The 22,932-nt window shown below is 47.5% G+C and overlaps 2 protein-coding genes and 2 pseudogenes across 2 annotated transcripts; 1 reads left to right on the top strand and 3 right to left on the bottom strand.

Moving 5' to 3' along the window:
- Positions 1-246: 246 nt before the first annotated feature.
- Positions 247-1,580, bottom strand: LOC136520808 (chlorophyll a-b binding protein 8, chloroplastic-like). The gene is made up of 3 exons (XM_066514462.1): positions 1,321-1,580; positions 1,143-1,204; positions 247-1,056 (listed from the first exon to the last, which is right to left on the bottom strand). Exons 1-3 carry the CDS (start codon positions 1,447-1,449, stop codon positions 441-443), a joined length of 807 nt encoding a protein of 268 aa, XP_066370559.1. The 5' UTR covers positions 1,450-1,580; the 3' UTR covers positions 247-440.
- Positions 1,581-6,926: 5,346 nt separating this feature from the next.
- Positions 6,927-8,779, bottom strand: LOC136521282 (pentatricopeptide repeat-containing protein At1g03540-like; annotated as a pseudogene).
- Positions 8,780-9,221: 442 nt separating this feature from the next.
- On the top strand, positions 9,222-12,851 carry LOC136524269 (uncharacterized; annotated as a pseudogene).
- A 1,015-nt stretch (positions 12,852-13,866) lies between these two features.
- Positions 13,867-18,530, bottom strand: LOC136521284 (uncharacterized). The gene is made up of 8 exons (XM_066514990.1): positions 17,781-18,530; positions 16,759-16,923; positions 16,375-16,470; positions 16,183-16,281; positions 15,099-15,203; positions 14,855-14,995; positions 14,484-14,771; positions 13,867-14,336 (listed from the first exon to the last, which is right to left on the bottom strand). Exons 1-8 carry the CDS (start codon positions 18,372-18,374, stop codon positions 14,043-14,045), a joined length of 1,782 nt encoding a protein of 593 aa, XP_066371087.1. The 5' UTR covers positions 18,375-18,530; the 3' UTR covers positions 13,867-14,042.
- Between the last annotated feature and the right edge of the window lie 4,402 nt (positions 18,531-22,932).

Raw genomic sequence — 22,932 nt, 5'->3', positions numbered from 1 at the left:
CCTTGCTGGGCTAATCTGAAGTGACCAAAATAAGCCCAGTGCCCAACAAGAGGAACCGGTCATCTTCTTCTATCGGATATCGCCGCTCGCAGCTCGCTCGTCGTTCATCGCCATGTCGCGGCCTCTGCTCGGCACCTCGGGCAATCGGCAGTTGGACCTAAGAAAGAAGAGGAGTCTGGGGATCTGGGACGCCGCCGCCGGTAGGTGGGGCGGCCACCCCACCACGCCCCTAGGGTAGCTCCGTCGTTGTCACGTGCAATACAGTTTCTGGTCTCAACAAGATCAATACTAACTTATTACAAGCAGCAGGCTGGGCATGGATCATGATACAACGCTTCAGGCTCCTTTCCATGCATCAGCCAAGCCAGAGCATATGAACAACACGCATCTCTCTTTCCACTACAAACAACAGGCAGCAGCAGGTATATATGATGCACCTTCTAGTGGAACTTGAGGCTGGTGAGCACGTTGTTGTTGACGGGGTCGGCGAGGTGGTCGAGCAGGTTCTGGAACGGGCCGACGCCGGTGACGAGCCCCTGGATGAAGTAGCCGAGGATGGCGAGCATGGCGAGCCTGCCGTTCTTGATCTCCTTGAGCTTGAGCTCATTCATCTCCTTCTCGGTCTTGCCGAAGCCGAGCGGGTTGAAGAGGGGCCCGCCGGGGTAGGACGGGTCGCCGGAGCCGGCGAGGAACTTCTCGAGGCCGAGGAAGTACTGCTTGCCCATGGAGCCGGGGTTGTACCAGTCCTGGAGGCGGCGGTGCTCGGCGAAGCCCATGAGCGCCATGTTGAAGACGAAGAGCGTGTAGGAGTCGGCCCAGTAGTTGTAGGTGCCCGCGGGCGGGATGACGCCCGTCTTGAACCACGGCAGCGCGGTCTCCGGCGGGATGATGCCCAGCTTGCCGAAGATCTCCGGGGCGATGGCGCCCACCGCGCCCAGCATGGCGTAGCGCCCGTTGATCACCTCGCCGTAGGCTAGCCACTTGGGCTCGATGAAGCCGCCGGTGCCCTCCGGGTCCGAGAGCCCCAGTGGGTCGAACCCATAGTCGCCAGGCAGCCTGCAGCAGCAATAGTGAGGCGGGTGAGCATATGTGGTAGTAGAAGGTTTGCTGCGTGCGGGCGGGCACAGGGCGCAGGTACGTACGTGCCATCGAGGTAGGAGAGGGACTGCTTGGACGCGAACCACAGCTGCCTGTCGGCACCTTGCTGCGAAACGAAAACAATCGAGTCAGCACTCAGTAGTCCTCTCAAGAACGAACTTGTGATCGACGAGGTTGACGACGGACGGATCGTCGGAGCTACTAGTAGGGTACGGCGCAGACCTTGGCTGGAGGGCTGGAGCTGGCCCTGACGACGAAGGGCGCCTTCCTCGCCGACGACCTGGAGACGGCCGACTGCACGGGGCGGCCCAGCAGCTGCCGGACGGAGAGGAGAGCCTGATGAGCCGCCATCGATCAGGCACCGGTGCTTCTAACTCGAGCTTCCGACAACGTGCGTGCGTGCGCCGGCGATCGCGTCGCTGCTCTATCCGCAGTTTGGGAGGAGAGGGGCACAGAAGAAGAGGCGCGGAAAGTATGTGACTGTGGCTGCCGCGAGGGGGGTGGGGGCCCAGGGAAATCTAAACCGCGCCGGGGAGATGAGGCCGCATCCGCGGGGCCACTGGCGGCGCGCCGTGTGGCGGGTACGATGGGATAAGGGGGCGCCAGGGCATGTGGCTCGCAGGCGTTGGCAGCCGCTGGCCGCTGCCATGCACGCACGGCTCAACACTTGGCCAAGATTTTTCCGCCCAGCTGCCCCAGGGTACACCACGCGCGTATGGTACACTGGTGATGGATATTGGATAATTTGGCCTATCTGGATGAGACGTTTTTGGCTCAAACGAAGCCTATAGGAAGAGTCTACTAAAACTCTGTCTAAATAACCTCTCAGATGGTTTTGAAGGTATCACGTGGCATGTTACATGGATGCTGACATGACGGTGAGTCATCGAATAGTAAAAAAAAATCTACATAACACCCTAGCATATTAAGAGTTAACTATGTAAGCCCCTCAACTATAAACCCCCGGTGTTATAACCCTCGGTATCTAATAATGTTCAAGTGAGTTTCTAGATGGTTTTGTTAAGCCGTTTTGACATTGTATTCCACCATTAGTCTGAGTGCCTATGCTTGCATGCTGGCTCATATGTAGGGATGGATTTAGATCGGATCCCCATAGAATCGGATATAAATAGCACTATTATTTTAATTTGAATTTAGATACGAATACGAACATTTATCGGATACTAGTACAAAACGAATGTCTTAAGTTTGGATTCACATTCGGATATCTACTAGATTTCGATGATAACATAGATCTATTTGCTTGTCGATAGTTTTAGTAGAACAAAATCATTATGCATGTAGAGAATATGATTATGGGACTTGCTAAAACTCAGGCGCACCACCGGGGAACCTACCAATGAGAACAAAATCATTAGCCTAACAATCTTCATCGGGGGGAACCTACCAATGAGAGCATCCATATTTTCCTCGCGTCTTGGTCCTCACCATCGGTGGCCATGTGGTGTGGCAAGTATGAGTAACCGATTATATGCCACTCAAACTTCCTTCATGACGTGTGAAATTGACAAATACAAAGGGAGATGACGAAGTGTCAGCACAAAACAATCCACCATGCATATCCTTTTGTCTTTTTCTTCACCTTTTGTCAATTCCATCTCTCACAAAGTAAATAGAAAAATTACGGAATTATGTACTCCTATAGTTCATAATCTCACAACCCATATCTCACTTTTTGATTAGTGGATTCCATATTTTACCTCATACCATCCCTTGAAAATAAAACACTCCCTCTCACAGTTCATTTTGTGATAAACATGGGTCACCCTCTCCAGCTCTAACCACTAAGCTCCGAGCAATTTGGCTTTTTTCCTTCTAGCTTGAGTGCTCCTCTTCCATTACAAGGTAGTTTGTTCTTCACATACAATGGATGTTATGAACGACGTATAGGAATATGAAGTAAAGAATCAAGCCACAGAGGAGACACACGATTTAACATGGAAAACCCCTCCGATGTGAAGGGGAAAAACCACGGGCACCAGCCAGCAACAATCTCACTATCTCAAGAGTTTTGAGTTACACGTCTATGGCGGCTTACAAGAGAATCAAGTCTCCACGAAACCCTAGCAAAGGTGTATATACCGTACCGTACCGTACCGCGGGGGGCTCCGCCCCCCGCACCCCCCGAGCACAGGGGCGAGACCTGATGGGCCGACTTCAGACTCTGCTACGCTCCGGCCCAAGCCTCCGGCGACGGGCCTCCGCTTCGCTCCGTCAGAAGCCCGGCCTATATCCTAGAGTGAATTTGGAACAACTCCAACAATGGAATGTTCAAAGCAACATTTTCCAGATGATCATTCAATAGAAGCAGTCCTCCGGTCATCCCCTTTTATGGAGCTCTTCATGATAGCAGCCCGGTGTATTTTGGAAGGAGCGCAATGCTTACATCTTAAACTCTTATAAAGCAAAACCCCACTAGCCTGTTTTTCTCAATCCACAGCCCTCCACGTCATCGTTCCCTCCTGCGCACGCATCCAGCCACCAGCCTCCTCTGTTCGGAAGTAGGAGCCCAACAGGCAACAGGCATCATACCCGTTCCATCGGCCTCCTCTGTTCGGCAGCAGGAGCCCAACAGGCATCATCATCACTTCTACGTTCGTTCCTCTGTTCATCCGTTCGATTTGCAATTAATCCCACGACACCACCCAAACAAAGGCACTTAATTTCACATGAACCTGACATCCATTGGGCTTCTAAAACTTCCGCATCCACCACGCCTCATTCACTAATATAAAACTGACGTAACCAATAGACCGGCCTGACGCTCCCTTCTACATCAATATAAAATGGAACGACATATGCTTTCTTGAGTGGACGTCGTCGCAGGGTAGAGAGCTTAGTAGGACGTCGTTAGCACTTGCTTCATTGTGTCACCGGCTCACCGCCCAGGAAATCACCGTCTCCAACAGCACTTGCTTCATTGTGTCACCGACCGGAAATCGCCGTGTCTCTAACTACGTTCAGAACCTGCCCAACATGCTGCTTTGCAATTGCTTGGAAGGATGCCTTGATTGTGCGGCAAGAGGTATTAAGAATTTTCTTCTTGGGTTCTGGATGCAGGTTCTCCTGACAAAAAGTATCATATGTAGTCCGTTATTGATCGAGTAGTATGCGAAGCTAGGGAGAGAAAGAATTGTGGTCTGGATGATTATTCAAATACACATGTTGTATACCGTCTTATTATTCAAGCTTAGGCATGGTAAGAGGCTCATTCCTTTGATGATCTACACATATATATCCATTGCATGTGATGACCTTTAGCCCCTCCGTGATTTGTTTTAGTCATACCGCAATAAACGCAGGGGTATTTCCAACTATATAATATTATTGCTATTCTGCAAGATATATATATATGTTTCATCTATTCTACCCTTTTTTTTCTTAGAGAAACTATGATACCACTTTCTAAACTCCCGCAGCAACGGGGTATTCACCTAGTTTCCAATCATAGAGTTCCTTCGGTTGCCTCTTGGAAGCAATCTGAAACCCTCTTTACACCCTGTAATTATGAATTGGCTGCAGACGTTGTAATCTTCTTTTTTCCCTAGCTCTAGGTAAGTCCTTTGGTTAGCCTTTGGCTAACCCTTGTAACTGTTGCCCTGTGTTTTGGTTTTAATATATTCTGTGGCTAGGGGGCTTTGCCCACGGTTTTCTTTCAAAAAAGAAAAGAAGAGGTCAGGCATCAAAACTAGGTCAAACAGGGTATAAACTTGGCCCCACCATCACCTTGTCATCAAGACAATAAACTGCACGGGCAGCCTTGTGATTTCTGCTATGAAAGAGTGAGAACTCCTAGACTCATCATCAGTAAGTGAAGAATGGCTCTGCAAAAATACAAAATAAGAAATTTCAATCATAAAATGCAACAATTAAAAGTCGAGTCTACAACGGCCATCATACAACCAAGATTTAATATGCACCAAACAAAAGATAGCACAGATCTAATCTAATTCTGTTATGACAATATGAATGGAACAATGAAGTTAATTGTACAAGCTGGTGCTATGAAACTATAGCACAACTTTGTTGATAAGGATGAAGCTAGTACATACCTTATCCAAATTCAACCCAAGAAATGTAAAGAAGACAAAGGTGCTCATGGAGCTGCTATCTCGATCAATGAAAGAAATCCCTTTGACTTGTAGACATCTTCAAAGCTTGATTTGCTTTAGATGGCTTAAGGAATGAACTCTGCAGGCTATTGCCAGTTGGCACTACTACTTCTGGTATGTATACCCCTAGAAACATACGGTGAGGAACTTAAGGTATTATCGGGTCTTCAAAAGATATTATCAGGTTAGTGGGAAAAGCTTAAAGTATTATCAGGTCTTCAAAAGGAACAAACTTAAAATACTTTAACAGGAATCATATATCGGGCCACAGAAAAGCATTAAGAAACTTGGATTGAGTAACCTAACATATTTGATAAAAACAAAATATAACGTGAGAAGCTTGAAGCAACTTGAACTAGAAAGCGGACTGGCAGGTAGAACTGCACTACAACCACACAGTTTGACTTTTGAACTTATGCAAATATTTTCATACTGGATTGCCAGACAACATCAGCATATTGATGCTAACAATCAAACAAAAAGTATAAGGGGAGACAGGCATCGACCAAACAACTGAAGAAACAATAGACAATGCAAACACATATTGTGTATCTGCTGCATTATCAGATACTATATTGGTATCAAGTCCGAAACACACTACACGCCAAGTGTAGAACTAAACCAAACTACATGTATCGCAGGACCACTCAACAAACAGTAAAAAACATTGGAACTTCAGTCGTACATAAGAGAAGAATGTTTTTGTGAGTAAAGCACCTTGTTTTGTTGCAAAATGGAAACGATGTTTTTGTGAGTAAAGCACCTTGTTTTGTTGCAAAATGGAAACGGATGTTTTTCCAGATTTTCCTAACAGATCAATGCGACCACATTTACATAGTTTAATCTAAACTAAATGCCTAACAACATACAGCAGAAAAACTACAGTACTGACCCACATTTACATCCGAATCACACCACCGTTGCAAAATCAAACGAAACCATCACTGTGTTGAATGTTCAGCCAATAGCACATTCTCGAACGATGCAGCAATTACTTCTCGATAGCACAGTGACGAATCAATAGAAGTGCTGATTCATCTATGATTTTAGTCACTTACTCACTTGTCTACAATAAGACAATACAAGGAGCAAAATTTACTCAACTCTAGCACAAATAATAAACTGTACATGCAAAATCAAGCAAAATGTGCATCTTTGAGACTATCCTAAAAGGTCTTCACAATTGGAGTAATATCATAGGAGCAAGTCATCTTGAATCATGAAGGAACAATTGACTGGAGCTAGTTATGTGCATGTTTGAGACTATCCTAAAAGGTCTTCACAACTGGAGTAATATTAGAGGAGCAATTCCTGTTGAATCCTGAAGGAATAATTTAACTGCAGCTAGTTATGATATCAGGTGAAAAACAAGACAAACTTACCAGAAACCTACAGCTGTGGACAGCTTGCTTGACAGATTCCTTGTCTGCATGGTGGCCAAGGCCAGCCGACCCTAGTCTGCCACCCCTAAGGGCTCTGTGGTTGCACTCAAATTAACATATGCTGTAACTGTAAAGCAGATATAATTATCTTTGCAGAGCAGGTCGATCCTGATTTCTATCAACTGATGGACTGAACTTTCAAGATGCCACCTGGTGTCAATTTGCAATAGCAGCTCATAAAAGTACAGTCTTTATGAAACAAGACCTGCTAAAATTCGTCCGAACAATTGAGAAATGACTTATAAGCATTATTTCAGATACTAGAATCACAGCCAATCCAGCTTTCTTTACACCAATCCAGTTTGTTCCTGTACAGTCTGTTTACACCAATCCAGCTTGTTCCTGCTTCTTTTTTTACCTTTCTTGATTTCATCAACCTCCTTACATCTACAGCATCTTCCCATCGCCCAATCGTCCTGTACACATTTTCAAGAAGAACATAGCTTAGGTGGTATTGAGGCTCCAATTCCATCTTCTTTGCAACCCTTACTGCTACATCTGGGTTAGTATGTGTGGCACAAGCACCAAGAATTGCTGCCCACAGTGATGAATCGTCTCTAAACGGTGACTTGTTTACAAGATCTTCAGCCTCTTCCAGAAGCTCTACTCTACTAAGGAGGTCAACAATGCAATTGTAGTGTTCAATACCAGGGGGGATGCCATAGTCCTTGCTCATTGAGTTGAAGCAGTTCCTTCCTTCCTCAACCATCCCAGTATGACTACAGGCAAAAAGAACACCAATGAAACTGATGTAGTCTGGCTTGACCCCTTCCCTAATCATCTCATTGAACAGGCTGATAGCTCGCTCACCATGGCCATTGTGAGCACAACCACAAATCATGGCATTCCAAGTAATCATGTTGCGGACACTGCTCCTCTCAAAAACCTTGTAAGCGTATTCTACAGCACCACATTTCGCGTATAGGTCCACGAGAGCGGACTCAACAATGACGTCTCTGCAGCCTCTCATCCTCATAAAACGGCAGTGGATTTCTTTTCCTAGCTTGTAGCTTCACTGCAGACAGAGCAGCACAAGACCGCAGAAGAGTTCCAAAGCTATACCAGTCATGTTCCTCCATATACATCTATCGAAACAATGAGAGAACCTTCTCGTGCATCCCACTTTGACAATACCCCCCAAGCAGGGCGCACCATGAAACTGCATTCCGGACCTTCATCCTGTCGAAACACCTTGCGTGCATCCACCATCATCCCGCACTTAGCGTACATGTCAAGTGTGCTGCTCTCCACGATCACGTTCCCACATAGGCCACGTGTGACAACCTGCGCATGCGCCTCCCTACCCTGCCTTGCCCTCTTCAAGTTCCCCAGCGCCGTCATCACGGAGCCAAACGTGCAGCCGTCCGGCAAAACCCCATCTGTCACGACCATAGCCCGGAACCACCGCAGGGCCTCGTGGAACCAATCGTTCCGCACGAATGCTGATATCAACGACGTGTAGCATATCCCGTCCGGGGCGCGCATTTCCTCGAACGCCATCCGCGCGTCGCCCGGCGCGCTCGAGTGGCCGTACATGTCCACGAGCGCGCTCAGCACGATGCCATCGTCGCCGGAACCTCGCACGACGACGGTCCCGTGCACGCAGGCTCCCGCGCGGAGGTCGCGCAGCACCGCGCATGCCTTGGCGGAGGCGGAAAGCGCGTGCGCGCTGGGAGCGACGTCGTCGTCGTCAGTGCCGTAGCCACCGGAGGCCAAGGTCCTCAGTTAGAGGAGCGCGCGGCGCGGGACGCCCGCACGGAGGAAGGCGGCGAGGACGGAGGAGTGCGCAACGACGTCGCGGCGGGGCAGGTCGTCGAACGCCTTGAGCGCGTGGTGCAGGTGGTCCGGGAGGCGCACGTAGAACGCGAGCAGCGCGTTGGCGAGGTAGCGGTCCGCGAGGAGGCCCGCCCGCGCAGCGCGGGCGTGGAGGCAGTAGCCGAGGCGCGGGGGCAGCGGGCGGTGTAGGAGGACCGCGGCTAGCGGGAGCGGCGAGGAGGATGCAGAGGCGACAGCGAGGCGCGCGGCGGCGGGAAGGCCGCGGGACTCGAGGAGGCGGTGGACAGCGACCACGTCGGGCGGCGTGGCTGGGGACGGGCATAGTGTCATGAGATGACGGGAGCACGGCGCGCCGGCGGCGTGCGGTGCGGGAGTTCTCACAGGTTATTAAGAACCTGACGCGTGTCGTTAAGTTATTGGATGAGGGAGTGTGTGGGTCCCAGTTGACAGGACTAGCTCCAGCTATAAGCTAGGGTTACCCTATAAGCTAAGCATGTATCGAGAGGGACACAACTTACTACGTGAACCCTGAAAAGGTAAAAACAGGAACGCGGGGAACCTTTCATCTGTTCTCCTATCGCCTGTGATCTGGTTGCGAGCTCACGTCTCCGGCTCCTCGCCGGACGCCAGTGGCCAGCGGTATTACTGCTGGTATCAGAGAAGGTCGATCCTCGGCGTGGGTGTGTGACGGCGCAGGCGGCGGTCGACTTGGGAGCTATTCGGGAGCACTCAGGGGCGGCAACTTCACCTTGCCCTTGAGGTGTTCGACGAAATGCCTACTTGCGGTTCTCAGAGCTGGACGCCCCCAAATCGCGTCGTGGAGGTCACCATCCACAAAGATTGCTATCCTGTAACAGAACATGTGCTTCGTCAGGTTTTTAGTCCATTTGGCGATCTGGAGCAGGTGCAAGTGTTTGGGGGGTTAGACCATGTGTCTGCTGAGGTTGTTTTCCGATCCAAATATGATGCTGTTGAAGCTTTCGGAGAGTTGCATGGCCGCAATATATATGATAGTTGTTGTCAGCTTGATATCCAGTATGGTGTGCCCAGCGAGCTTGATGTTTCCAAGGGCAACACCCATGAGGTGGACGCCCACCAGGTGTTCGATGGATTGCCTACTTGCGGTTCTCAGAGCTGGATGCCCCCAAGTCGCGTCCTAGAGGTCACCATCCACAAGGCTTGCTATCCTGTAATAGAACATGTGCTTCGTCAGGTTTTTAGTCCATTTGGCGATATGGAGCAGGTGCAAGTGTTTGGGGGGTTAGGCCATGTGTCTGCTCAGGTTGTTTTCCGATCCAAATATGACGTTGTTGAAGCTTTCGGAGAGTTGCATGGCCGCAATATATATGATAGCTGTTGTCAGCTTAATATCCAGTATGGTGTGCCCGGCGAGCCTGATGTTTCCAAGGGTAGCACCCATGAGGTGGACGCCCACCAGGTGTTCGATGGATTGCCTACTTGCGGTTCTCAGAGCTGGACGGCCCCAAATCGCGTCCTGGAGGTCACCATTCACAAGGTTTGCAATCATGTAACAGAACATCTGCTTCGTTAGGTTTTTAGTCCATTTGGCGATATGGAGCAGGTGCAAGCATTTGGGGGGTTAGACCATGTGTCTTCTCAGGTTGTTTTCCGATCCAAATATGATGAAATTGAAGCTTTCGGAGAGTTGCATGGTCGCAATATATATGATGGTTGTTGTCAGCTTGATATCCAGTATGGTGTGCCCAGTGAGCCTGATGTTTCCATGGTCAAGGGCATCGCCACGGCAAGTTCATCATCGTTATTGTTTCCTTCTTCTACTGTTATCAAAGCCTCCCTCGATGACCTCAGTTCTGATATTCTACCTATGGACGCTGCTGCAAGTGGAGCACACACAAAGGCTGCTACTGCTATGGAAGCACAGAGAGGTATCAATGCCATTTTCCTGCCCATCCTGGATGTCGTGAACCACGATGATGTCAATGAGTTCCAGGCACCTACAACACCAACACACCAGCAGCACCAAGATGCGAAGTGGGACAAGTTGATGGAGAGACTGGACCTCTTGCTTGCTCGTGTGACGGACATCGTCTCCACGCAACAGCAATTGCTGGAAAAAATGGATCTCTACTCACAAGATGTGCAGCAGGCCTCGCATGATCAGCAGTTGATGGTTAAACAAATCGAAGACACTGGAAAGGCAGTTGCTCGTCTCACCTTAGAGCATATGGATGCTGAGACAGAGGACAAATCACCAAGATCTCTATCTCCACTGTTTTCCATTCCTCCCCAACAGGAGCGACCTTTCTCCAGTGTCCAGCCTCATCCTCGTACTGAACCCAGTCACCATAGGCCTTTTGTTGATTCACACCACAACTATACACCTCTGCCTGAGATGCTATTTCCAAAGTTTGAGGGCGTGGATCCTAAAATCTGGCTTGACAAATGTGAAAACTATTTTTGCATCTTTAACATTCATGAGTCCATGTGGGTCACTGCGGCCTCCTTACATATGGAGGGCAATGCAGCTCGATGGTGGCAGGTGTACAAGCAGCAAAATGGATTGGGAACTTGGACTCAATTCAAGCAAGCGGTGGAATCTAAGTTTGGCGCATATGCCTATAGAGAAGCTCTGAATGAGTTGTTGGAGTTGAAGCAAACTGGAACAGTCGAGGACTATGTCACCACCTTTGAAGCTCTGCAATTTCAGCTTTCAATGCACAACACTGGATATTGAGGGCCTCAAATGGGATATCAAGGCAGCAGTTCAAGCTCAGGTGCCTGACACTATGGCCAGAGCCATCATGCTAGCCAAAGCACAACAACAAATTCTGGACAACTCTAAACAAAAGTATGACAAATCTGGCAAAGCTCCTGTAGCACTTGGTAAGGTAGATCCTAAGCTAAGTCCCTGGTCAAACTCTCTGGAAGGAGCGGCAACTGCGAGATTACAGAAGAGCCAACAACCTATGCCTTTATTGTGGTGAGAAATTCAATGCCAATCATATTGAGCACTGCACCAAAGACCGAAGGCTGCGGGCGGCCAGCACTGTTACACCTGCCAAGGTGTGTACCCTATCAATCCTTTGTGTCCATGCATTACCCTAATCAATTTAATCTGGTGACGTTTTTGCCTAGTGAGTTTGATCGCCTTATCTAGTTCAGCTAATGTGGTGAGGCTGGTTTACCTAGGCCCTAAAAGTTAAAAAAAAAATGGTGCTCCTGATCCACTGTATAGCAGGCAATTACCTTGTTAGTTCTTAATTTTCCGTCTTGAGTGTTTGTACTGATTCCTAGGATTCTTAATTCCAGAGGACAACTTATTAGTCGTGTTCCGCAGGAAGTCATGTCTTCTCATCCCTCCATCTTGACCTTTTTCAGATCCAATTTGATTAACTTGTCCTCGTAGAAATGATTTAATTAGCTATCTGTATAATCTGGTAGTGAGGTCGAATGATAATTTTCTAAATAATTAGTGTTTGTCATTTTGGTCGATACAAAGAAGAAACACATATTAGTGCTCAACTGATGGTAATTGTGGTTAATGGCTTATAATGATATATTTATGGTCTTAGTGTTCAGTATAGGCAAAAAAATGGCAATAATGTTCTACGGTTGGTTCCTATTCAGGACAAATAACCTGGCAAATGAGTTATTAGTAACTCTTCTTGGCTTGTTACTTTTGCAGCTTTCAAACTCCACGGATCCTGAGAATATCAACTGACGAAAAAGGGATGGATGTAAATGTAAGTTTGACGTTCTTCTATTCCTAAAGCCTTCAAGTAAAAAATCATACTACCTAAAATGTTCCATTCCTCCATAGTTAATGATACACTAAGGCAGTCATACTAAAACAATAAAGCCTATCTGCAATGTCATACATAACATGGAACTAGAAAATTCTAGTGTAGTTCAAATTCGACATGGTAGTTAGAACCATAACAGTAGTGTATATTTAACTTGAAAAATCATAAGAGGTAGTGTAGTACAGTTTTAACACTTTTTAGTTGTGACATCTCTCCATTGTTAGCAATAATTTATAGTGAACTGCTATTGTCAATGTAATTGGATTTTTCAGTCAAAAGAGCCCTAGAATCTAATGTGCAAATTCTTGTCTAAACTGCTTGTTCAGTAGAAGAATATAATTGGTAAAGGGGTAGTATAACACAAGTGCAAAGAGATGGATGCTCTCAATGTCGGTTGAGCCGTTCAGGCTATGAATAACTCTCTATGCTGCATTTGCTGGCAGTCGTCGATGCTGTCTTATTTGTTAGGTATGCATTTAAACTAAATAACTAATTAGTATATTTGTCATCTTAAGAAGAGCCATATGGCACTGTTTATTAGCTATCTGTACAGTTATTAACCATTTTTAAACAAGCACACTTCAGTAGCACTAATTTGTGCAATATGTTTCAGGTAAAACGTGTTTTTGTTACTTGATATCCTATATTTACGTCCATTATTTGAATCTCCTTATTCTTAGCTGTTCAGTGAAAAGGGTGCGTGCATATTCATTAATCCATTGAGATTGTGTTTTGTTGACGGACCAATCTTACCCTAACAGCTATGACTAAAATTATTATACTGGTGCCTCTAATCCTTAAATGTTACAATTCACATTGCTAACTGCTCGTCTACGAGTAGGCATCCTACACCAAGTTGGGGTAAATCATGGAATACGGAACATTTTTGGGATGCTGGGAATGAAAGTTGCATAGTGTTGATACATTTTTTGCTACTGTTATATAAGTCTATTTGACATTTTAACCTAGTGAATGTTAGAGATTTGTTCTTAGCACATGATAGGTTGCTGAATCAGGTTTAGTTTTACACGTGTTCTCCCCTGTAGTTGTCGCTGTTCTCACGTGTTCTCTATTCCCCCGCCTTCCCTACTGCTATCGTCCAATTCGCAGTCATCCTCCTTTTCCATCCTTGTTGATATTGGACAACAGAAATTGATAATTGTTTATGTGCTATTCTCAGTTTAATTCCATTGGAGACAAAAGGGCAAATGGGCTGCAATCCACAAGGACGGTTGCAGAGAGTATGTGGCATACTGTGGAGGGATCAAGGGCGATGGCTAAGTGCAGAGGGATTTGCCACTTGATGTGTGAAAACTTTGTAAAACAGTGCTGGAATCAAAATGCATTATACATATTGTTTTTTACTCTTATATAAAATTGACTGTTTATGTTGTTGAGATCCCATATTCAGCTCCAGCACAATTTCCCGCCATTTGTTACGTCAACAAATATTGCCACCAGTTTTTGAAATCCTGGGGATCAAAATCAGCTCTAGTGGATGCCTGCTGCTTTGCTGGTCGCAGGTGTTGCAGCTGCTCGATTACAGCCAAGATTCGAACTTGCTTTCAGAGAGACCATAGTTTTATTGCTAACATGGTGTCGTGGATCATTTGCACTTGTAGAATGATGGTGTAACAAATAAATTTTCTTATTCACGATCAAGCGTTAAAAAAGCTTATCCAATATGTTAACCACAATGCATGCATCTATACACGCCAGGCAGCAGGAGCCATGGCAACCAAAGGTAAAAATCTAAGCATTTATTGGTCTAACTCATCAACCCCATCAACAACCTATTTGGCTGCACTCTACAATATTGTCGATTTACTGCATAGGACTAGGCCGCCAGAGTCGATTCTTTGTTTCTGCATCCACGTCTCCAAGAGGAGATCCTCACTCTGCCTCAAATGCAAATAGTCGTCAATGTGAAACGTTGACGAGGTTCGAACATAATCAGGGCAGCTGCTTCGGCAAATCCCAACCTCACCGAACTTGGTCAGTAATCTATCTTTAGAGGCAACTGAAGTGGCATGGTCTCCAGGACTCCAACTCCCACGGCTGCTCGTAGTCTGATTGCTAGTGCTGCATCTAGTATTTTCTCCCTGAGTTCAACATGCAATTAGAGAACAGGTAACACGTTGAAGTCATTAACATCAAAAAAATACTTCATCATTTCACACAAAATCTTTACCATGTAAGTAACATTCAATATTTTACATTTTAAGACAGGATACAGATGCCGACTTTACCTGGGCCTTGGTTTTGCACGGGGAGGTCTGAAGGTCATTGGTAGTTTCCCATTGCAGCCAGGGAAGGACAACGCCATCTGCCTCTGCAGGTAAAGCAACTTTTGGGCGCGCAACTGGAGTTTCTGTCATAGCATGAAGTAACATGTCTTTCCTGGTTGAACTTGAGTCACTTCTCTCTCCATCAAAAGATGAAAAGTCAGTGTCTTCAACATTTGACAGGAAATCTTCAAAGTATTGCTCAGCCTCTTCAATAAGTCGTTTTGACATCCTTGATCTATCGTTGCTCCTCTGCAATAAATTTATGTCAAATTCTAATTCATAGGTGCAGAAAATTAACAGGAAACAATGGAACGGCAACCAAATAAACATACTCTTCTGTGCCGCGGCTGTCTTTGTAAATTTGCAGTCTTTTTAGGAGTAGGTAGCAATTCTCTAACTATTTTTGTGAGCTCATGACCGTGTTGTTCTTCTGCTGCCAACTGAGCTAACAATTCCTGCTTCCGCTTCTCTGACTAAAAGATACACCAAAAAAGCAAATGTGAATATTGAATAAAGACTTAGAAACAATCAAAGATATTTTTAAAAAATATAGATTCTCTTTCCATCAAAAGATACCTCTTCCAGTTTACTAGTGTAGCTCCTTCGGAGCTCAGTAATAACTTGGGTTGGCTGTGCATCACTGCTTATTACCTTTTCTGAAGGTTCTGATTTTGTCACGGCCTAGAAATGCACAGACAAAGAGAGGCGATGAGCTTGGATAAAAAAAAGTTGTGGTTCTAGTAAAAAGTATGCAGAGCATGAAAAGGCCCAAATATTAATCATTTTCTCCCCGACGGGCAACCGATGACCTGACAACAAGGCCCCAACGGAAGACATGATGTCAGTTCAACAAAACTCATTTTAAATCTAGCTACTACTGTTCTACTACTAAGACCTTCCAATCGAAAAGATGCTTCTGCAACATCAGCATGCCATCAAGTTACTTCAGTTCTACTCAACCTGACTGTTGCTTATCCAGAAACTAATGCTGTCTCAATTGAAACAGAAGTATTCTGCACATCCTTCAATGATGATGTGAAGTTATAGGTTTAGGATGCATACTCTAGGAGGTACAACCATACTTCTTCGTATAAATAGAAAGGCAATCCGAAAGCATGGAGCCCATTAAGTAAGCACTCCAAATAAAAAAGCATATAACATTTTATTCGCAAGCATACCACACAGAAGCATATATCAGTGCTAATTTTGACATGTCAGCATAAAACAAGAAACGCAAGTGACATACGAATTCTTCTGGGGTGTACATACTCTAGATCACAACCAAATCATTAGCTTAGAACTCAGCTCCCAATATGCCTCAGATTATGAAAACCTCTCTTTGTAAAATGTAAATGTAAATCAAACCTGAGGCATTAGGGACCAAGTACTAAAAACTTAAGCTGCACTGTAATATACAAGTAAACTTTCTAGAATTAGGGTAAGATGGTCAATGAAGATCTCAACCCGTCCAGTGAAATAGTTCCCTACAGAAAAGTCTCTTGCATTGTTTACATTGCCATACTAAATGTCATTGTATCAATCAAAGCTTTGTACACATAAGCCGTTAGAAAAGTTATCTATGCCAAGGTAAGATAAAGTAGTGATAGACAATGCCCAATGGTGAAGAGACAATAAAAGGTCCTCACTGTGGAAAACATACCTTTTCAAGCTGATTCCTGATTTCATCAACAACTTGCCTAACTTCTTTCCGCATTACATCATACAATACATTTCCAGCCCCATCGCCAATTGGGTGCTCCTATCAGATTGCAATATAAGAGGAATCGTAAACTCTAGTAGCTGTTTGCAAATTCTAGTTTCAAATTTAAATACTGAATGAAAATTGTGAAACCTTGTCAAGACCATAAACTGCACAGACTTCCTTCTGATTTCTGCTATGGAAAGAGTGAGAACTCCTAGACTCATCATCAGTAATTGACGAATGGCTCTGCAAGAGTCAAGATAAAAATACAAGCTAAGAAATTGCAATCATAAAACACAACAATTAAAAGTTGAGTCTACAACAGCCCCCATTGTACAGCCAAGATTTAGTATGCACCAAACAAAAGATAGCACAGACCTAATTCTACTATGCATCTACAAATGGAACACAAAAGTTAATTGTACAGGCTGGTGATATGATACTATAGCACAACTTTTTTTTAATAAGCATAAAGCTATTTGATATCTTATCCAATTTCAGTCCAAGGAATGTAAAGAAGACATAGGTACTCACAGAGCTGCTATCTCGAGAATGAAAGAAATCCTTTTGGCTTGTAGACCTCTTCAAAGTTTGATTTGCTTTAGATGGCTTATGGAATGAACTCTGCAGGCTATTGCCACTGCTACTTTTGGTATGTATCCCCCTGGAAACATACCGGTGAGAAATTTCCATGTCATTCTGCACCCAAAAGCATAAACCAGGGATTTAATAATAAGAATGTAACTGCAACAGATATGTACAATTTTACATCAAATGTAGAAATGGGACAAGTTTAGAGTATAAGTATTGTCGGTGTCAGGCCTTCCAAAGGAACAAACATAAAATACTTGAACAGGAATCATACAGTGGATCACAGCAAAGTATTAAGAAACTTGGATTGAGTAACCAAACATATTTAAAAATATATATATAACGTGAGAAGCCTGAAGCAAATTGAACTGAAAAGCAGAGTAGCAAGTATAACTGCGTCACAACCAGACGGTTTTGAGCTCCTGCCATTGCGTTAAAAAAAAAACAGACGGTTTTGCCTTTTGACTTTTGAACTTATGCATATATTTTTCATACTAGATTGCCAGACAACATCAGCATACCGAAGCTAGCAATCAAACAGAGAGTACAAGGGGAGACAGGCATCAACCAAACAACCGAAGAAACAATAGATGACGCAAACACAGTATTGCGCATATGTTGCATTATCCGATACTATACCGGTATCAAGTCTGAAACACACTATACGCGAAGTATAGAACTAAACCAAACTACCTTGGAGGGACAAACAGTAAAAGGCATTGGACCTTTAGTCATACATAAGAGAAGAATGTTTTTGTGAGTAAAGCACCTTGCTCGCTTCACAATTTTGTCGCAAAATGGAAACAAAAACTTTACCAGATATCCTAATAGATTAATGGGACCACCCAAGCACCCACCAAAACAGGATTCAATCATTCCCAAGCAACTTCAATAGTTTAATCCAGAATTCAATCCATCAACATACTCCAGCAGAAAAACTAGAGTGCTGACCCGGCCACACTTACATCCGAATCGCACCACCGTTGCCGATCCACCGAAGCACGCCGGTCCACCGACGCATACCGCTGCCTCCTGGCTGCAGCTGCAGGGCCACCGGCATTCACAGCATTGGCCGCTACGCCTCGTCGCTCGGCCGGCGGGCGCGACACGGAGCGCTCGCGCTGCCGCGAAGACTCCGTCTCCCTGGCGTACCGCGCAGTGGAGCTCCGCCGACCGCCGCCGCCACGCTCCGCGGGCGCCGGAAGCCTTGACCGGCCGCGCGCAGGCGCGGCGGTCTCCTCCTCGTCGTCGTCGCCCTCGGACTCCGCCCTGGCCCGGAAGAACTCGTCGGCGAGGTCGTCGAGGCTGACCTCCGGCGGGAACCCGCCGCCGCCCCGCACCTTGGTGACGAACCTCGACGACGGCGTCGCCGCGTCCTCGGGGGACGGCGACGGCGGCGGGAACCGGCTCAGGCTCCTCGACCGGCGGACGCTGCCTCCACCGCTGCTGCCGCCTCCCGCGGCCTGGCGCCCGCGAGTGGCGGAGCCCGCGTCCTCCAGCGCCGCGAAGGCGTCGCCCCGCCTCGTCCCCGACCGGAACGCCGCCGCAGCGGCAGCCATCGCCGCCGGCGGCCGGAGCTAGGGTTCCGAGCTGCTGCTGTTGGCTGACGAATCGATCCCCCCGCGGCTTCCCTCCCCACTTCGTGAGCAGGGGAGGAGATAAGAGACGGAATTGGCGATGGCAGTGGCTTCGAGTGCACCGAGCAGAATTGTCAATTGAGACTCGTGCACTCTGTCAAGCCTGATGAAACATGTGCACCGTGGAGGCGTGGACGATACCTGGACCCACATTTCAGTGGTGGTGAACGGTGTGCGAGCGAATTTGAATTTTAAACTTGCGCCGTGTTTAGCGGAATTTACGAGGCTCGACAAAAGCAGGCAAAGGCATGGTGCACCTGCGTTTACGCTCCGTTTTAAAATTCGAGGAAACGGTTGGCCCAGCGCACCAGCGTTTCGAGGTACAGTACAGGGTACAGCTCGGGGCCTCGGCCATCTTGCTGGTAGTAGTACAGTAAGGCTTTGTTTAGTTTAAAAACTTTTTCCAAAAAGTGCTACAGTAGATGTCACATTGAATCTTACGATACGTGCATGGAGCATTAAATGTAGACGAAAAAAAACTAATTGTACAGTTTGGTTGGAAATCGCGAGACGAATGTTTTGAGCCTAATTAGTCCATGATTGAATACTAATTGCCAAATAAAAACGAAAGTGCTGCAGCAGCCAAATTCCTAAATTTCGTCCAACTAAACCAGACTAAAACGTACTACAGGTGGAGTGGAGGCGACCGTATCACAGGGCCAGTTGGCACACGGGATCCTGGTGGTTGGGTGTCGTTGCACCGGGGCAGCGTGACGGACCACTGCCTGCGTTGCTCTCTACTCTCCCTGGTTTCTCTCGCCGCTCGACAGTGACCCACCGACCCAACACAGCACAAGTGACAAACCACAAGGGGGCCTTCGGTCATCGTGCGCTCCGCCAGCGCCGCTTGGACAGCTGCGGACTGCGGTGCTTCGACGCGGTCGTGCAGGGTCGGTTCCCGCGACACGGATGGGCACGGTGGCAGGATTATGCCGGAGAAAACGAGCGGGAAAATTTGAAACTTCTCCTGGTGGTCGACTGCAGTCTTGCAGTGCTCTGCGCAATGATTGGATCGCTAGTAACCGAGAACAGTCATCTTTTTTTAATGCTCTGTCTGTGTCACTGTTCAGTGGGCCGTACAAAGAGTGTGCAGAAAGGTAAGGGGGTGTTTGTTTGTCCTTTTAAATTTTAATCGCTGTCCCATCGGATATTTAGACACATACATGAAGTATTAAATATAGACTAATTACGAAACTAATTACATAGTTTGCGACTAATTTACGAGACGAATCTTTTGAGTCTAATTAGTCCATGATTTGACAATGTTTGCTACAGTAAACATATGTTAATAATAGATTACGTAGGCTTAAAAAATTCGTACCGTGGAGTACTGACGGATTATATAATTTGTTTTTTATTAGTATCCAAATATTCTATGCAACGTGCTCCCAACACACCTCCTAAATTTTAGTAGCCGAATCTAAACACCCCCTAACTCCCATGGCACGCTCAGTTTAAAATTTCACGCTAATTGCTTCCGAAAGATGCTTCTGCTGGGAAAAAAGTATTCCAACTACTGTACAGTATAATTTTTAAAAAACAACTGCTTTCACCTATTATATAATTTTCTCTGTAACTTGCTTTTGACTTTTTGTTTTCTACTTTTTCCAAATAGGTGGAAATAGATAAGTCTGGCATTCGGTTTTAATGGCTGCTTCGGTTCGGTTTGCTCAGTTTTTAGAAAGTTTGGTTTCCAGAAACTCCGAGCCGATCGGTTACAGCCTGTTCGCTTGGTCGTATTTGGTTTATAAGCTATGGTGTCGGTGTAGAAAGTGACCAACTAGTGAATATTTGTAGTTTTGCCGTACGTTATGATCGGAGATGGCCTAGCACTCAATGACATAGGATTTATACTGGTTCAGGCAACGTGCCCTACGTCCAATTTGGGTCGGTCAGTGACTTTATTTCTGAGCCCAGGTGCTCGAAGTTTGCAGTGGGATTACAAACGAGAAGGAGGAAGAAGGGATGTACAGGAGGTCCGGTCGGCTCCGGTCGGAAGGGCCAAGAGCGACAGGAGCTACGCTATGAGCTAAGTGTTCAAGCGTGTGCTTAGAGTCCGAACCCGGTGGTTCTGTGGTCGTGAGCTAGTGAACTTGATCTGTGCTTGTTATCTTCAAGAAGGGCTCTCCCTTTCACCACTCCCCTTGATGGTTCAGCCGGGATCCGTGTCATCTGCCGCCGTACGGTGGACGTCATGATCGTGTTGGGCCCGATGCCGGTTGCTGACGATGCTGCGAGCATCCTAGTGCGGATCGGGCCGCTCGGGTACCGGCGGTCGGTGTGGGGCAGGCGCCAGGCCAGACAGTGGCGGGGCTGCCGCCCCCCGAGCCGCGCCTGACGGCTGTAGCGGCGAGCGAATGGAGCGATCCGTCTGGCGCGTCTCTGTTCCCCCGGTGGGGAGAGAGGGTGCGGGTCGGAGTCGCGACGCGGAGCTTTCTGCCTGTTGGACGGCGACGGCTTCTACTATAACCCAAAGGTTCCGGTGGACTACCCACTCCTGGGGGTCGACGGGCTCGGGAACGCCGCGCAGAAGCATTGCCGCAGCGGCGATGTTCTGGCCCGCCCGGGCGAATTGGGGGAGATCGTTCCCCTCGTTCACGATGTCGTGCTGGACCTAACAGGCGCGACCATGAACGCCACCCGTCGAGCCACGCGCATAGGGCGCAACGTGCTGTACCGACTGCGCCAGCGCAGGAGGCGACTGGCTCTGTCGCCGTTGTCGTAATTCCTCGGCGTGCGCTTACGCAGACGCGAGGGCCCCCACACGCGGGTCTAGAGGGGTGTGAGTCTGCGCGGACTCCACAACTACCGACGGCTGTCCCGGAGCGTCCGCCATAGCGCACTCCCGGAACGGATGGTGGCGGGGTGCCACATCGCTGATGCTGGAACCGTCGCTCTCACCCTCGCCATCCGGGAGTTCGGCAGGAGCGTAGCCTGCCATTCCCACGAATTCGAATACGAGGGCAGATGACGCCAGCATCCTTCAGAGCCCCCGAGCGTACGCATCCACGGAGGATGCGAGGCCGTAGGGGAATCAATTGTACGGTGTTTGTGGTGTGAGTGATACAGTCCCTCCGGGTGATCGGTGGGAGACAGTAAGCAAAGAGTAAATAACAGTACGCATATTGCTTACAGCGGGGTTTGAGCAGAGAGTTTGCTCGAAAAAAAGCGCAGATGTCGCGTCGTCGAAGCCGTGCGTCCTGGAGTTGATGGAGGGCGCTCCTCCGATGGGTGCCAGGACGTGAGCCTCCTCGCAGAGATGTAGCACGCCGAGCTGGTCGGCGACGAAGTTTAGGATTCCAAAAAGGAAGGCCTGGGATGGCTCGAAGACGGGTGGAACCCGCATCCCAGCGAGTGAGAGTGCGAGAAACTCCAGCGAGCCGAAGCGAATCATATTGCCCGAGCCCACCACGGCGAGGGTGGTGGAAAAGTGAGCCATCCGATGACCAAAAAGTGTTGAACGTACAGCATCTTTCCCACGGACAGCGTCCACTGTCGATGCAGAAAGTGACCAACTAGTGAATATTTATAGTTTTGCCGTACGTTGTGATCGGAGGTAGCCTAGCACTCAATGACATAGGATTTATACTGGTTCAGGCAACGTGCCCTACGTCCAGTTTGGGTCGGTCAGTGACTTTATTCCTGAGCCTAGGTGCTTGAAGTTTGCAGTGGGGTTACAAACGAGAAGGAGGAAGAAGGGGTGTACAGGAGGTCCGGTCAGCTCCGGTCGGAAGGGCCAAGAGCAATAGGAGCTACGCTATGAGCTAAGTGTTTAAGCGTATGCTTGGAGTCCGAACCCGGCGGTTCTGTGGTCGTGAGCTAGTGAACTTGATCGGTGCTTGTTATCTTCAAAAAGGGCTCTCCCTTTTTTGGAGGGGGCACGTCCCCTTTTATAGATAAAGGGGATGGCTTTACAAGTGAGAGGGTGAGTGTACGTATGCTACCGAGCCTTGTTGCCCACGCCTACCAAGCCTTGTTGCCCACGCCGATGGATACAAGATAATGGTAGGCATCTACAACACTGTTGATGTCACTATAGAATATCAGATGCATACGGGAGGTCGTGCTACCTTTTTCAGGGGTGGTAGACGTCAGTACCTGCAAATACCGTTTGATGCCTAGAGGCATGTGAGGAGTCTCGCTATGTTCACCCGGTACGGTAAATCCTTGCGCCCATACCGCTATCGATGCCCAGAGGCACGTGGGGGCCTCACCGTATGGGAGTTTTAGCGGTCCCTACAATACTGTAGAGGGAGATGTCGGCGCCTACAATACTGTTTGTGTCAGGATGGCTGCAGAGTACTGTTCCGTGCAGGGTATGATCCCTGGTACAATGGTTTTGACTTGTGAGCCTTGCCTTGCTTTTCTCCGCATGTCTTCTGGTTCCCACCGAGCGAGCGTCCCTGGTCGGATGGCTCTAGTCAGCTCTGAGTGTGTCAGTTGGAGAAGAGCGGTGAGTAGGGTTCCTACGAACCCGGGT

This window comes from Miscanthus floridulus, chromosome 18 (genome assembly GCF_019320115.1).
Source record: "Miscanthus floridulus cultivar M001 chromosome 18, ASM1932011v1, whole genome shotgun sequence".
Lineage (NCBI taxonomy): Eukaryota > Viridiplantae > Streptophyta > Magnoliopsida > Poales > Poaceae > Miscanthus > Miscanthus floridulus.
The sequence above is the reverse complement of the archived record's forward strand: the minus strand, read 5'-3'. Positions and strand labels throughout refer to the sequence as shown.

Coding starts and splice junctions, on each gene's coding strand:
- LOC136520808 (XM_066514462.1), bottom strand. CDS start 1,449: ATGGCGGCTCATCAGGCTCTCCTCTCCGTCCGGCAGCTGCTGGGCCGC. Junction 1,205..1,320: donor GCTCCAGCCCTCCAGCCAAG/GTCTGCGCCGTA, acceptor TTCGTTTCGCAG/CAAGGTGCCGACAGGCAGCT. Junction 1,057..1,142: donor CTCTCCTACCTCGATGGCAC/GTACGTACCTGC, acceptor TTGCTGCTGCAG/GCTGCCTGGCGACTATGGGT.
- LOC136521284 (XM_066514990.1), bottom strand. CDS start 18,374: ATGGCTGCCGCTGCGGCGGCGTTCCGGTCGGGGACGAGGCGGGGCGAC. Junction 16,471..16,758: donor ATTCTCGAGATAGCAGCTCT/GTGAGTACCTAT, acceptor TGACTCTTGCAG/AGCCATTCGTCAATTACTGA. Junction 14,996..15,098: donor ACACTAGTAAACTGGAAGAG/GTATCTTTTGAT, acceptor TGTATCTTTTAG/TCAGAGAAGCGGAAGCAGGA.